Raw genomic sequence first — 16,922 nt, 5'->3', positions numbered from 1 at the left:
TCTATAGTCTAGTCTATAGTCTAGTCTATAGTCTAGTCTATAGTCTAGTCTATAGTCTAGTCTATAGTCTAGTCTATAGTCTAGTCTATAGTCTAGTCTATTTTCTAGACTATAGTCTAGTCTATAGTATATAATATAGTCTATAGTCTAGTCTGTAGTCTAGTCTATAGTCTAGTCTATAGCCTAGTCTATAGTCTAGTCTATAGTCTAATCTATAGCCTAGTCTCTAGTCTAGGCTATAGGATAGTAAATAATCTAGTCTTGTGTATAGTCCGATCTATAGCCTTGTCTTAGGTTTAGGCTATAGTCTAGTCTAATCTTTATTCTAGTTTATAGTCTAGTTTATAGTCAAGTCGATACTTAGTCTTGTTTATAATCACGCCTGTAATTCTATTAAATCGTTTTAATTTCATGACCACTTAACAAATCAAGTATTATTGGCATTATTTTGTAATCGATTTTGCAATTTAATTAATTTTAAGACTTTTAGTACTTCTATGTCTGGAAATAACCATATAAACAGTTTAATTAATTTTATTTAGCAAAACATTAGTTGTTTATTTAGCAAGGTCAGTTAGTAACCAAAAAAGAAAAAAAATCATTCACAGCTTAAGATTAAACATCTGTTAAGCAAATTGATTTCGTAAACCAGTTGGTAAAATAAATCGATTTTAAATTTATATTAATTAAACATTTTTCTAAGAAGTTGATAACAAGAATTTGGAAGTATTGTAAGAGAAAAAATTTAAATGACTTGAGGTAACAAAACAAATACATGTTTAAGTAAATGACAAAATTTTTAAATTAAGTTTTCGAACAAGTTTTTTCCAAGTGTATGCCATAAGTTATTTGCTTTGTTTGATTTGTTTTGGTAAATAATTTTAAATATATATAAATAAAATAAAACAAAATTTACTAAAAACAATACAACTATTTTTTGAAACATTTGCCAAAAGAAAAACCAAAATACTCTTTTTCATATATAAAAATTGACATTCGGCACTTATAAACAGCCTACACTGAGAAAAATCATACAACTACTTAGAAACAACAACAACATATAACAAAATTAGTTAGAAAAACACAAGAATATTAATAATAATAATAAAAAACAAACCTCAATAGATAAAAGAGTGAGTGATTTAGTTTAAGTTTTTTTTTAACATTTTAATAACTTTATTAAGGGAAATTTTCCACAAAAAGAAACAAAAGTGTGTTAAGAATAGTTACGTGTAAGTAGTATAGAGTAGTAAAGAGCATGCAAAGAGTTTTTAAAAATAACATTTTGTTTTTTTGTGTTTATAATAAGATATTTTATAATTTAAGAATTTTTTAAAGATTTTTAATTTTTAAAGAATTTTTTTTAATATTTTTTCAAGGAAAAGTTTATTATTTTTTTTTAGGTTTTTTTCTAAAAGACATTTCTTATCTATTGAGTGTTTTTTTGTAGGAGTTAAAGAAAATTAAAATAATTTTGTCTAAAAGAAAAAACAATACACAATTACAACAACAACCACAATAGTACTAAAACAACAACATTTTTTTAAAAGAAAATTTTGTAAAGAAATATGAAATTATAAAAGAAACAAAAGAAAATTCAACCAATTTTTGAGAAAGTATACACTTAAAGAAATGAAATTTAGTTTGAAATTTTTCAACTAAAATAGAAATTTTTATAAAGTTAGTTAATAATAAGACTAATACGATTTTACATTTAACATGCTGTTTAGTAATTAATTACTCAATTTAAATTTATATATTATTAAAGCTTTTTGTTAGGTTAGGTTTTCAAATAGTTTTAAGGTTATGTAGAAGTTTTTAGTAGTTTTAATAGAATATTATGTATTTTTTTTTGGTTAATAATAAGTGTCAGTGTCGTAGAACAAATCTTCTAAAAAGCTTACCGGCAAATCACGCGCACTTTCTCCTTTACGCTGAAAAAGAAAATAAAGAAAACAAAAATTATTTAAAGATAAAATTTACCTTTCGAAGACAAAGGAAGCTAAAATACCCACCCTTAATCTTTCGCCACTATAAGGATCACGTTCTCGTCGATAAACTAATTCATCATAACGAGTACGATCCTCAGGAAATATAAGTTCACGGATTTCCGTCACTAGTGTATGCTGTAAAGGAATAACACCATATTAACACGAAAATTTCTCTCTGTGTAATATTACCAATAATCTAACCTTTTCATATGTATCTAACATTTCTAATAAGACGGCTACAAAGGCATCTATGGTCATTGCTTTCGCACAATATTCGGCTATATAATACGAAAGACTTGCAAAATGGTGGCGGGGTAAAAGAGAGCGAGCCTTCTCCTCTACCATGGCGGTGATTTGACCTTTTCGTCGTGCTCTGCAACATAAAATAAAACACAATAAAATTTAACAAATTAAATTTACACCTTTTTTTGTTACTTCATCGAAAAAACCAACCTTGTCCCCGTAGGACTATAAGCATCATATGGCTCCATTTCTATGGAGGTACAGGAATGTGGCACTTTACCCACATCACGTATCACTAGTGACATACGTTTGTGGTATTTTAACTGACTAACAGCCTCGTCGTGGGTGACATCTTGAAAGGATTGACCATTAACTTCGAGTATTTCATCGCCCACCATTAAACCCGCCCGATCGGCAACACTCTCCTTATCGACGCCGGTCACAAATATGCCCAGACCATATTCAACGCCACCACGTATCATAAGTCCCAATGATTGACCCGGTTCTATTAGCAATTCGACACGGCGTATTCTGGAAAGAAATTGGGGTTTTTACATTAAAATTAAAAAAAGGTACTTTTTCGAAAAAGCTAATTTTCTGGATAAACTAGAAGGAATAGATCCAAAAGGATAACAATCTTTGGTAAATTTTATTTTCTACCAAAATTCCTTTTTTTAGTGAAAACATTAAAATCCATTTTCTGGTTTAATTAGATGAGATATAGACAAAAAGATGCAAATCTGTGATCACTTCTAAATTGTGTGATCACTTTTATTTCCATCCAAAATTCGTATTTTTGAGTGAAAATATAAAAGTTCATTTTAAGGCTAAACTAAAAGAGCTAAGACCAAAAGGATCAAAATCTGTGATAACTTTTGTTACCTTTTAAAATTCGATTTTTTTTAGAGAAAACTTAAAAGTTCATTTTGTGGCTAAAGGATCAACATCAATGATCACTTCAAGAGCTACAGCCAAAAGGATCAAAATCAGTGTTCCATCCAAAATTCGTATTTTTGAGTGAAAATATAAAAGTTCATTTTATGTCTAAACTAGAAGAGCTACAGCAAAAATAATGATAATCAGTGATCACTTTTACTTCCTTTCAAAATTCAATTTTTTAAGCGAAAACATAAAACTCTATTTTCTGGCTAAACTAGAAGAGATAGAGACGAAAGGATGAAAATCTGTGATCACTTCTAAATCCTATCAAAATTCGATTTTTTAAAAATCGCTGAAAATCTATGATCACTTTTATTTGGATTGCAAAGGTACCTTTTTCCAAAAAGGTACCTTTTTCAAAAAAGTACTAAGATTGAGTTTGAAAAGAATATGGGTCTAAAAGTAATTAAAAATGTACTCTAATTAAAAAAGTACATATTTCCAAAAATGTACCAAATTTGAAGTTTATCAAAGAAAAATGGGGGAAAACTCACCGATATCTTCGTTCAGGGACGAAAGACTAAAAATCTGTGATGACTTTTATTTGGATTACAAGTAAAAAAGTACTTTTTCTAAAAAAGTACTAAAATTGAGTTTGAAAAGAATATTAACCTAAAAGTACTTTAAAAGGTAATCTAATTAAAAAAAGTACTTTTTACCACAAATGTACCAAATCAAAAGTTTCTCAAAGAAATATGAGGGGAAAATAAAACTCACCGATCTCTTCGTTCACTTCTCCTGCCCCCATATTCCATGGGCGGTGAGGCGGGTCTACCATGACGATCCATCCAGGAGCACGTCTGCCGATATGGCAATGGCCCACCCGATGGTGATGTTCCTATACTAGCACCCGGTGGCAGTGCAGACTGTTGTGGCAGCAGGGGGGCCATCGATGCATACATGGGATCACGCGAGGGTGGTCCAAAACCATGCAGTGGCGCCGTTGAATTAAGCGTAGGTGGTGCACGTACCGTCATACTGATTTGACGTGATGATTTCAATATCTGCACACATCTCTGCGTTAAGAAAAAATGTGGCAATAGAAGAGACACAAACAAAACAAAAAAAAACAAGAAGAAGGTAGACAGGCAGACAGACCGAAGAAGAAGGCAAAAATGAAAAGTAAAAAAAAAGAAACGAGAAAAAAAGGGAAAATTAAAATTGTAACAAAAGGATTAAATAAAATTAAATGTGTTAAAGAGAAACTTAGTAAAACTTATTATACAAAGATTTGTTAAAACTTAGTATAAAAGAGTAACTGAATAAATGGTGATAAAAGATGTAATGGTGCTTTAATTTTATTGTGCAGTGTAATGAATATTTATATGTTTTCACTTAGGCTCACGACGTGCATGTTTACAACATATTTATTTATTTCATATTGAAAGAAAAAATATTTAAGGCAAAATTTAAGGATTTTTTTTATTATTGGAATAATTAGCCTTGAATTGTTTGTTTTTTAAAACAAATTACACTGAAATAAAAAATTTATTTATACAAAAAAAAATTTAACAATTTTCAATAACAATTTTTTTATTTGAAACTATCATAAGCAGCTGTTTAATGTTTTTGTTTCTTAATTTTTTTTTAAATATTTTTTAAGACTTTTATTTAAAACTGCTTTTCTATAGTTTTTATTTCGCTCAGTGTATCGAATGAGTAATGTAAACTTAGTTATATAAAGAACACAAAAAAGTATAAATTATAAAAACATTTAATTGAAAGAGCAGGAAAATAGAAACAAAAACTTATTCTATTGCCAATTTTTTCTCAAAGTGTATTATTGTTTATTTTTTTTTTTTTTTTTTTGCTTTTCGGTGTAAACAAAAATATCAAGTGTAAAGTGTAATGATTATGAAATGAATTTAAAAGTGTCAATGTATAAACGAACTTTACAGTCTAAATAATATAAATACCGGTTATTTTATAGTATTTTTGAATAATTTTCAAATGAGTACCCGTTACTCACATGAAAAATAATAAAAAAAAATACTAAAATATTACTTCAATATAATGAAATTGTGATTAATTATATATTATATATAACAAAATCCTTGATTAAATCACTCGGTACTCGGTGACCACTTTTAAAAGTAAGTCATTTTCGACAAAATCTCACCAGTTTAGCCAAAAAATAATCCAAAAATAACAATCAAATAAAAATATTGCTAAAATATGTTAAATTTTAATTTAAATACCGGTTATTTTACTGTAACGAGTACTCGGTAACCACTTTTTATAGTAAGTAATTTTTCGACAAAATTTCTCTAGTTTAACACAAAAGATAAAAATGAAACCAAAATTTTGCTAAAATATGTTAAATTTCAACGAGTACCCGGTACTCATTTCATCTATATACACTTTTAGAACAAAACGATCATTTCATTAGGGATTTTAACTGAAAACTATGAAATATTGAAAAAAAAATTAAAAAAAAACAAAAATTTTTAACGGGTACCCGGTACTTGCTTACTTTATGATAGAGATAATGCTACTAATTATAACAAGAGGTCCTTAAAATTAAGGATAAAACTAGATTTTTTCCGAAAATATCATAATTTTAAACAAGTAACCGGTATTCACTTTTTTAAAAAAGTTTTTATTCAAAAACTACAATTCCATCACTATTGCTCTTTGATCTGTATTGAAAATAATGTAATATGAAAACCATTTTTTGAAAAAAATAATCAATTTAAACGAGTAACCGGTACTCATTTAATTAAAATTTCTATTGATACTGCTATTTGAACATGATAAGTTTTTTAACTAGAAAAAAAATATAACGAAATCCTAATTTGTTGAAATTTCATCATGAATTATAGTTAAAATAATATAAAATAGAAACCAAATTTTGACAAAAAATTATCATAATTTTAAACGAGTACCCGGTACTCACACTTTTAAAATAATATTTTTTGCTTGAAGCTGCTAATACATTTTCATAATTGCCTTATCTTTAAAAAACATTCAACAAAATCATGCAAAAAAATCAAAAGTTTTAAAACGAGTACTCGGTAATCAATTTCAAAAAAAAAAAAAAAATACAAAAAAAACTTTTATACAATTGCAAAGATCAGTCGGTAAAGAACGTTAAAAAAATATTATTGTAAATGAGTCTTCAAACTAAATATTTCAAATGGGTACCCGGTAATGATAATCATGTAAATAAAAGAATTTTCACATAATCAAACATGTTCTAATAAACAACAATGATTTTGTTATTAAATGTTAAGGATAAATTTAATTTTAAGCTTAAGTTTTTAAGTGGGTACCCGGTACTCATGTTTATAAATATTACTTTTTTAATAAATAAAAACTTTTTTGGAGAAACTAATAACTAGTGTAAGTTATGTATAAAAAACACACTTAATTTATCAAAGTTTAAGGAAGAACTATAAATTTTTAAACGAGTACTCGGTACTCTTTCTTAAAATAAGTAAAACTTTGGGAGAAAAACTTGTTTGATGGTTTAATTAAACACTATTTCGAATGTAATGAGAATTCACAATTTTGAAAAAATTTACCTTATTGTTGCCTTAGGAGTGGAATCAATCTTGAGTAATCCATTTTTTTAACTGTTTGTCAAAGTAAAATTTCTTTTAATTTTCATTTAAGAAAAACCCCAAACAATCACTTTAAAACTCTAGATATTTTTTTTAATATAAAACAGGCCATAGAAAGAGCTTTTTTACTTTATTTTATATTTTTAATTTAATTTTTTTGCTCTTTTATTTATTTTTTCTTTGAAATAAATTAAAATTTTTTTAAACATTTTGCTAATTTTTTTTAAAACCTTTTGCTTTTGCTAAATTTTCATTTTTTCAAACCTTTTGCTCTTGCTTATCATATACATTTCTTTTTTAGTACTTTAGCAAAGACAAAAACCACACACACACTTCCGCTAATAATATAAACAGACTTTTAATACAAAGCTTCAAACAATATATTTCTTTATTTTAACTCTTTACTTTTGCTCTCTTTTATTTACTTATATTTCATGCTCTTTTCACTGCGTAAACCATTTCATTAATCTTCTCAACATTTCCCCTATTTACAACAATAACAACAACAAAAGATACAACACTCGCGAGAAGCTCTTTCTAAAATATTAGATACATACACAATTTTTTTTTTTCGACTGCGCTGCCGGCAGCACATTTTTCTTAACAACATTTTTTCACCAACAAAATTTCGATGAAAAATCATGTTTCTTTTGAAAATTTTTTAATTTTTTTTATAAAACTTTAACTAAACTTTAAGTTTATTAACATTTTATTATTATTTAAACATTTTTTCTTTAATTATTAATAATTTATTCAGACACTAATCGACCGACACAACCGCTGTTAGGCATTTACACGTAAGAACTGAAGTAAATAAAGAGAGAATTTAAACAAAAGCTTTATGGCTAAGAACAAACGCTATAGTGAGTGAAAGAGTCAGCTAGTGTGTGTGTTTTCTTATGTTTCTATTAAAAACAGTTGAGTGTGAGCAGCTGACTAATAAAGAAAAGGAATTTTAGTTTAATGCAAAGAAATTTAGTTCTCATAAAAAATTCTTAACAGCGGGTTCGTTTTACGCAGGTGTCTCAATTAGAAATTAATTAAAATTAGTTAAAGTGTTTAAATAAAACTAAAAAGTTAATAATAATAAAGTGTAAACAAATGTTAATAGAAAAAAGTTAAAATTTATAAAAAAATCTTGTTATTTAATGAAAAATATGTGGTTGAAAAAAGTTGTTAAAGTCTCTGCCGGCAGAGCAGTTGTTAGGAAAAAATGTGTATCTAGTTTTAGGAAAGCTGAGCAAATATGTTGGTATCGCTTTTTGTGTGTGTGTGCGAGTGTGTGTTTTGTTGTTGGTAAAGGAGCTCAAAAACAAAAAGTTGCTGTTGTTGTTAAGCACTTAGCGCAATAAATTTAAAAGAGAAAAGTAAATGAAAAAGAGCAAATGTGAATAAAAGAAGAAAATAGAATAAAGCTTTTTTTATATCGATGAAAGTATTTTGTAGTTGTTGCTAAATTTTAAAAAGGAAGTAGGAAATGTGTTTAAAACATAAGCAAATGTTTTGATAAAATAAAGTTATTTTTTAATGAAAGAGTAAAACGAGAAATATAAAAAATAAATCTCTTTCAATGGCCTTTTTATACTGAAAAAATCTTAAGTTTAAAGCAAAAGTTTGTGATTTTTAAAAAAAGTTTAAACAAATTTAAGCCTTTAAAAGCGAGCAAATGCAGGGAAATACCTCAAGATTTCATTCACAGCCATTGATTCCTTAAGGTAAGTGATTAAGAATCAATTATTCTTAAGTTTTATTCCAAAAATAACACCTTTGCTAATGTGAATAACGGGTACACGATTGAAAATTTTGTGTTTTTAAGTTTGAAATGATATTTCTTTGAAATTCTTATAACTTCTTTAAATTTGTCCCTCAAATGATCAAAATTATCATATAGGTACCGAGTATCCGCTAAAAAATTATGTTATTTCTCAACAAAATTTATTTTCCTAAAAATTTTACTTTTGTTAATATGGGTACTTGGTACCCGCTTAAATATATGTTATTTCTTAACAACCAGCTATGTTAAATTTCTTTTTAATATTTTTATGAATAAATGATACATTGTTTTTTCTCAAAATTATCACTTTTGTTAATATAGGTACCGGGTACTCGTTTCAGAATTTTGTTATTTTTTTTTAAATTTTCCACTTTCTTATATTGTATAGTTTTTCAACATATTTAGAAAGGTTTTTAAATTAAAAAAAGTACATTTTTAAACCTTTTAGTAACGGGTACCCGATTAAAAATCATAACTTTTCCAAAATTTATTGATAATTTTAGATGTTTTTTGCGACCAATAAAGCAAGTTAATGTTAAGTTAAGTTTATAATTGCAAATTTTTAGATCAAAAATTATTTATTTTATTAAACGATTACCAAGTACTCATTTTTAAAATCCTGATATTTTAAGAAAACTGTTTTATTGTTATTTTGTGTATTTAGTGTTGAAAACTATTATTTATTTAGCAACAAGTTTGTATTTGATAAAGCGACTACCGGGTACCCATTTAACATTTTTGTTATATAAAAGCAAAATTGCATTTGAACATATTTTATAGCATTTAAACTTATCTAAGGAGGATTTAAAGTTGAAAAAATTATAATTTTTGGTTATTTTAGTACCGGGTACCCGATTAAAAATCTTAATTATACCGAAGTTATTGTTATTTTGTATTGTTAGTTGGTGGTATAAAGTTAATCATTGTGTGTTTTTTTTTTTTTGCAAATATTATTTATTTTACTAAACGATTATCGGGTACTCGTTTCAAAAAGATGTTTTTCTTAACAATTTTATGTAAAATTCTTTATATATAATAATGTGAAACCATTTAATATATATTATTCCAGATATTTAGTTTATTCGGTTACTCACTTTAAACTCGGTTAACCGTTTTAAATTTCTTATTATCTCAAAGACACTTTTACGAAGGTGGATTTTATTTACGAAAATGAAATGTTAAACATGCTTACAAGATTTGTTTTTTTGTTTAAATATGGAATGCGTTGGAAAGTGTAAGATTATGTGTTATAGTGTTTTTAAAAGGTGTTGGATAGTGTTTTATTTATTTTAAATATTATATTAAAAAATATTTTATTTATATAAAAATAACTGTTAAAAATAAACAAAATACTTACTTTTAATGCTTCCTCGTGATTAATTGAAGTGAATGGAGTGCCATTCACCTCTAGGATAGTATCACCGGGACGCAAACCAGCACGTTCAGCTACAGAATTTTCCTCGATGCGTGAAATATAAACACCAAGGCCTGCAAGGAATTAAAAACAAATTATTCAAATTAAAAAAAAAAATAATAATTAATACATATTTATTTTAATTGTTTTAAACTAATTGCAATTTGTTTATATTTTTATTATATTACAAACAAATTGTTAAAAAATATATACATATTTAGTTTTCCAGTTCTAAACAATTTAATTTATCCCAGGAGCATTACAAAGTGGGGGGTTGGGGGCAGTAGTATAAATCCTTTCTTTACAACATTTGCATTTACACCCACATACTCAATTAAACAGACATTCTTATATGTATACACATGTTAGTATGTATGTTCATATGTCTTGTGTTATATGATCTATTTTTCCATATATACAACATATAACCTTATTCTCTAACTTGTAATTTAATTTATATTCTCTGCTTAAAAACAAGCTGAGCATGTAGTTCAGTTTAATTTTATTTTATTATTTTCTACTATTTCAATTTCTTCATTTTCTATACACAATTGTTGACAAAATAAAGAGAATTGTATTTAAGTCAACAACGTATTAAAATATGAAATTCTACACACTGTACATACGGATGACTAAAATCAATAAGTATCTATTCTAAGAACTTAATATAATAATAAGTTTATGTGAACTTTGTTTAAACTAAAAAAAAGTCAAGTAACGTACGAAATGAAACGTTTACTAACACATTTTCATAGACAATAAATACTTGCACTTTCTCCATAAAATAGATATTCACACACACAGACTTGCATTTAAAATACTTTGGAATAGGGATGGAAAGTCTTCTACTACAACTTTTATTGACTAAAATGTAGACTATGGATAAGATTATAGACTACACTATGGACTATTCTAAAGACTAGTCTTAACTATAGTGTAGACTTGTCTAAAGTCTACATAGTCTCATAGTCTTGGCTACAGTCAAGTATATAGTCAAGCCTGTAGTCTATTTTATAGACTAGTCTATAGTCTAAACTATGGTCGAGACTAGTCTATAGTACAGTATATAGTCTAGTTTATAGTCTGGTCTAAGTCTAGTCTATAGTCTAGTCTATAGTCTAGTCTATAGTCTATAGTCTAGTCCATAATCTAGTCTATAGTCTAGTCTATAGTCTAGTCTATAGTCTATAGTCAAGTCTATAGTCTAGTCTATAGTCTAGTCTATAGTCTAGTCTATAGTCTAGTCTATAGTCAAGTCTATAGTCTAGTCTATAGTCTAGTCTATAGTCTAGTCTATAGTCTAGTCTATAGTCTAGTCTATAGTCTAGTCTATAGTCTAGTCTATAGTCTAGTCTATAGTCTAGTCTATAGTCTAGTCTATAGTCTAGTCTATAGTCTAGTCTATAGTCTAGTCTATAGTCTAGTCTATAGTCTAGTCTATAGTCTAGTCTATAGTCTAGTCTATAGTCTAGTCTATAGTCTAGTCTATAGTCTAGTCTATAGTCTAGTCTATAGTCTAGTCTATAGTCTAGTCTATAGTCTAGTCTATAGTCTAGTCTATAGTCTAGTCTATTCTAGTTATAGTCTAGTCTATAGTCTAGTCTATAGTCTAGTCTATAGTCTAGTCTATAGTCTAGTCTATAGTCTAGTCTATAGTCTAGTCTATAGTCTAGTCTATAGTCTAGTCTATAGTCTAGTCTATAGTCTAGTCTATAGTCTAGTCTATAGTCTAGTCTATAGTCTAGTCTATAGTCTAGTCTATAGTCTAGTCTATAGTCTAGTCTATAGTCTAGTCTATAGTCTAGTCTATAGTCTAGTCTATAGTATAGTCTAGTCTATAGTCTAGTCTATAGTCTAGTCTATAGTCTAGTCTATAGTCTAGTCTAGTCTATAGTCTAGTCTAGTCTATAGTCTAGTCTATAGTCTAGTCTATAGTCTAGTCTATAGTCTAGTCTATAGTCTAGTCTATAGTCTAGTCTATAGTCTAGTCTATAGTCTAGTCTATAGTCTAGTCTATAGTCTAGTCTATAGTCTAGTCTATAGTCTAGTCTATAGTCTAGTCTATAGTCTAGTCTATAGTCTAGTCTATAGTCTAGTCTATAGTCTAGTCTATAGTCTAGTCTATAGTCTAGTCTATAGTCTAGTCTATAGTCTAGTCTATAGTCTAGTCTATAGTCTAGTCTATAGTCTAGTCTATAGTCTAGTCTATAGTCTAGTCTATAGTCTAGTCTATAGTCTAGTCTATAGTCTAGTCTATAGTCTAGTCTATAGTCTAGTCTATAGTCTAGTCTATAGTCTAGTCTATAGTCTAGTCTATAGTCTAGTCTATAGTCTAGTCTATAGTCTAGTCTATAGTCTAGTCTATAGTCTAGTCTATAGTTTAGTCTATAGTCTAGTCTATAGTTTAGTCTATAGTCTAGTCTATAGTCTAGTCTATAGTCTAGTTTATAGTCTAGTCTATAGTCTAGTATATAGTCTTGTCTTTAGTCTAGTCTATAGTCTAGTCTATAGTTTAGTCTATAGTCTATTGAGACTATAGAATAGTCTATTTTTTAGTCTATAGTCTAGTCTATAGTGTTGGTTAAAGTTTATATAATTTCCAAATTTTTAATTTTCCATCCCTGCTTTGTAATCACATCTCTTTTGATGATGATGCACACAAAACACTGAGAGTGAGAGAAAATCAAAGAGTGTGGGTATGATTACGAGTGTAGAAAATATTTATGTGTTTATTGTGTGTGTCTGTGTGCAAATGCATGTATGAAAAGTATGTGCTCGCTGTTGCATTTATTCACTTTATATTTATTCATATTGCATACTTTAGGGTAATTGTATGAAATTTTATTAATATGTATATTTTTAGGGTTAGCAAAAATAGAAAAAGTGGTGTATGCTTGAAGGGTTAAGAAACGGTTATATATATATTTAAATGTTAAAAATCAAGAAAAGGATATACAATCAGGAAGTTAAATTCTGTTAAAATTTCTGTTTGTTTTTATGATTTGTAATATTGTGTAGGGGATTATTTCCATTGGCTAACCCTACACATGTATGTATGTTTTTGCTTTACTTTTCTTCCTTATTATTAATCTTTAGATATTGATTTTGAATGAACAGCTCGTTGTTGTTTTTTAATTTTTGTTTGTCTTCTTTTACGACTTAAAAGTAATTGATTTTTGCAAAGAATGAAACTCACTCGTATAGTCATGTGAAGGTGTTATTGAAACTAAATGTAATTAATTAATTTCTAAAGATGTTAAATTAAAAAGTTCACATAAAAACTTCTGAATGAAAGAAATCTATGCAATGCTCAGCTTGTAAACGTCAAGTAATTGTTTCGTCTTTTAACGAATTCCTTGGAATTTGTTAAGCATTTCCTTGAGCTTAAGTTGTAGAGTTAGTCTTGGCTTAGTCTGAAAGCTTATTTAAGTTTCTCTATGGATTCTCAAGAAACCAAAGGCTTTCAAAATAAGCTTTAACCTAGGTCTCAATTTTAAGATTTGATTTAATCAAAGAGTTTATTTAACCTAAGTTATAGTCCATGTCCGGAAGCCAAAGGCAAGTTTTATAAGCAGTTTTTGGGTTTTAGTATCTTTTTGTATTTTTTCTTTCTTTTAACTCACCTGAGTCTTTACCTCCTTTAACACATATACCAAAACCATGATCTATCTGCTGATCACGAGACATATTAACAGTTCTTGTAGTTAAATCATGCATACTGGGTATACCACGATCTCGTTCTCTTTCGCGGTAGATCTAGAAATAAGAGAGAGTGAGAAAAGTCTTTATTTCAGAATTTCTTCTTCTCAAGAGAATAGGAAAAAATCCCACCTGATGCGTTGTTGATGGCGGACTACTGGCTGGACTACGACGACCAGTGCGATCTCTGGTACCATTACTATAATGATAACTGCTAGTAGGAACTGAAGATGATTGCGTAGCGCCAAACATGCGCAACACCTGCTCCGGTGAAATGGGTCTTTTCTTATTGCCATTCGCAGCAGCAGAGCCCGTCGCCAAGCCATGACGGGCCGCCGTAGATGTGGGCAATGTCCCACTCATGCTGTTCATAAAATTCGAGGGAGACGATGAGAGATACGCTGAACCACGACCCGGCAAAGAACCACCCTTGGTGGCCACTCCCGCCGAATTGTAATAGTAGTGCGGCGAATGAGGTCGTTCAATGATGGTGTACGAAGTACCCGGCGGCGAATAGTAAAGACCAGGACGTCCACCTACACCAGCGGAACTTACACCCACACCAGCAGCAACGGCTGCCGCTGCTGATCCTGTGCGCAGTGAGCTGGTACTATTGCCAATGCGTGAGTTGACGGCGTAACTGCTGGTCAAACCGCTGACACCGGGCGGTGGTGTTGTCATGCCGTATGTGGTGCCGCCAATGTCTTCAGCTTCGTAACTGCTTGTTGGTGGTGGTGGGTGGGTGGCACGTAAATGATGGGCCGTAAGACCGGCTGAGCCACCCGTTGGTACACTGGATGACGATTGGGTGGATGTTTGCAGTATGCTAGGATGCAAGGATGAACTGTGCGCAGCGGGTGGTGGTACATGATAGTAGCCACGCGAACTCCATCGCGTAGGTCCAAGATCGCATAATTCGGCATAGTCGTTGCCAGTAGCGCTCATTGTCGGGGGGTCGCCGTCGTATGGTACACCACCCCCAAGGCGCATTACAAGTCAGGCTGGAAAATGAGAGAGAGTGAAAAAGAGGATTAAATAATAAATTGTATAAAGCCTAAAACTAGGCTTTAGATTTTGATATTTATTTAAAGCCTAATACTATGCTTTCTGATTTACTTAATTTGTGGCCATATATCAAAAACAATGTTATTTTATATTCCTGTTTTTCTGCTTAAACACCATAATAATGTTTAAATGTTTATTTTCATTATTTTTATTATTATTATTTAGATTTAGTTTTATTATTATGGTTCTAGTTATCGTTCGTTGCATGTGACAAGCATTTTTAGTTGGTGTTTTTGTGATTTTTTTTGTTTTGAAATGCTCTACAATATTTTATATTAGTTCTGTGTGGGCTTTATTAAAACAATAAATTTGAAATGCTATTTTTTTCATTTTTGTTCTATTAAGCCCACTTTAAAGGTCATCGCCTATAACATTTTATTGAATGGAAATATTTCTTCTTTTCTGCCTCTCATTTTATTTATATATGTATTTAATATTGTTAACATGAATATTTCAAGGCTTTTCATTTAGATGATTTACAATTTTCTATATTATAAAGTAAAAGATTTTTTTTATTTGAATTTTTTTTCATATAAAAAATATATATATTTTTTTGGCAAAAATAAAATGTGTGATCTCTTTGCCACTAATGTACCCATTAGTATATTTATACATTTTATTTTTTCTATAGAAAAAAATCTCCTCTTTTATGTGTATTCTTGTCTTGTACAAAGGACATTGGGGGTAATATAGAATAGAATTGAAAATGTAAAAATGTTGTGCATATGAATGTAGAAAAAAAAAAAAAACAAAATCATGTTCACAATAGTTGTATTATGGAATCAGTAGAGCGGCAAAAATTCAGTAGTAGCAAGCAAGTAAGTAGTTGCAGTAGTTTAAATGCTAATAAAGGGTATAACCGCTTTTTTGTTATAATGTTTAAAGTTTGGTTTGTAATTGAAAAAATTACATATTTAAGGATTTCTTTGTTTAAGACAGTTTTAGAAAGCTTAAATCCTCAGCTATCAAAGGATAAAACAAAAAAGGAAATTTTTTCAAAATTTTACAAAATTCCTAATCAAAACTAATATTTAAAAATGAAATCAATTTAAATTTTTTTTAAGATTTTTTTTTCTCCAAAAACTACACCCTTTAGTTATACCACATATAAAGTAGCTAAAGTCTCACTAACCAGCACTTTGTGCAATTGTGTTGTGCTGTTGTGCTGCAGCATTCAACTACTACTATTGTTTTTGATTTACAATTGTACATTTGTTGTTAAACAATTGGCAAAGGACTTCATTGCCCATTGTTTAATACTCGCAAAGCCTCCTTACTCTCATTTTCCCAACACTCGCTCACTCATATACTTAATATTGTTCTACTGACTCGTAGGATGCTGTAGCTGTTGCTGCTACAACTACTGGCTAGAGAGCTGATGGTGTGTCATCTCTACAGGCATTTAAAGCAACAGCAACAAGAACAATAACAATACACCAACGACATGCAAACATTTCAACTGACACATACACACACGTACCGTTTGTACAAGTTTGAGCTAAATATATACTATATATTTTTGCATACTTGCAACTCAATTATAAATGACCTTTTTTTCATAACAATTTCAAATATGCCACAAATGTAATTTAAACATTTTTCCCCTCTAGCCTCACCACAAATGTTTACGGGGCAATTTGGAATGGAGGAGGAAAAAATATATATCCAACCATCTAAAATAATTTATAGTGCTAATGTTGGCATTTCAATATATCATTTTGTGGGGAATGTGCAACAGCAGCTATTGCAACAACAACAAAAAACACAAACAAATGTTTGTTATAAAAAAAATTAATATAACACATAATGCAACACCCTCACACACACATACTCAGTAAAAGTCAGACATGGACATTTTGAATTAGTACTAACTCGTAACAAAATGAATAAAGTGCAGGCCACGGACAAGACTATAGACTAGACTAGGGACAAGATTATCTACTAGATAACCGACTAGGCTATAGACTAGACCATAGACAAGAAGGCAGAGTAGACTATAGCCCAGACTAGAGATTAGACTATAGACTAGACTATAGAGACTAGATAATAGACCAGACATTAGACTGGACTATAGAGAGGATTATCGACTAGACTGTAGGCCGGACTAGACTATAGAATAGACTATAGACTAGATTATAGAATAGACTATAGACTATACTATAGACTAGACTATAGACTAGACTATAGACTAGACTATAGACTAGACTATAGTCTAGACTATAGACTAGACTATA

General features: G+C 29.2%; 2 protein-coding genes across 6 annotated transcripts in view; one reads left to right on the top strand and one right to left on the bottom strand.

Annotated features, from left to right (window-relative positions):
• The window catches only part of LOC111685211 (whirlin), a 98,334-nt gene that overhangs the window by 28,603 nt on the left and 52,809 nt on the right, over positions 1-16,922 (bottom strand). For 4 of the 5 annotated variants that reach the window (XM_046951045.1, XM_046951047.1, XM_046951046.1 and 1 more), the window contains exons 1-8: positions 13,756-14,624; positions 13,548-13,680; positions 9,868-9,998; positions 3,891-4,189; positions 2,445-2,765; positions 2,193-2,364; positions 2,016-2,126; positions 1,905-1,934 (exon numbers count right to left, since the gene is read on the bottom strand). In XM_046951045.1, the coding sequence (XP_046807001.1) occupies positions 1,905-1,934; positions 2,016-2,126; positions 2,193-2,364; positions 2,445-2,765; positions 3,891-4,189; positions 9,868-9,998; positions 13,548-13,680; positions 13,756-14,613 (2,055 nt within the window). In that variant the 5' untranslated portion in view covers positions 14,614-14,624. Of the gene's footprint in view, positions 1-1,640; positions 1,935-2,015; positions 2,127-2,192; positions 2,365-2,444; positions 2,766-3,890; positions 4,190-9,867; positions 9,999-13,547; positions 13,681-13,755; positions 14,625-16,922 lie in introns of those variants that run through there. The other variant, XM_046951049.1, reaches the window with a different exon arrangement.
• LOC124419936 overlaps positions 1-16,922 on the top strand; it is a 20,141-nt gene that overhangs the window by 2,191 nt on the left and 1,028 nt on the right. The window lies entirely within an intron of this gene.

The sequence above is a fragment of the Lucilia cuprina genome, chromosome 5, assembly GCF_022045245.1.
Source record: "Lucilia cuprina isolate Lc7/37 chromosome 5, ASM2204524v1, whole genome shotgun sequence".
Classification (NCBI taxonomy): Eukaryota; Metazoa; Arthropoda; class Insecta; order Diptera; family Calliphoridae; genus Lucilia; species Lucilia cuprina.
Note: the sequence above shows the minus strand (reverse complement) of the source record. Positions and strands in the feature narration are given on the sequence as shown.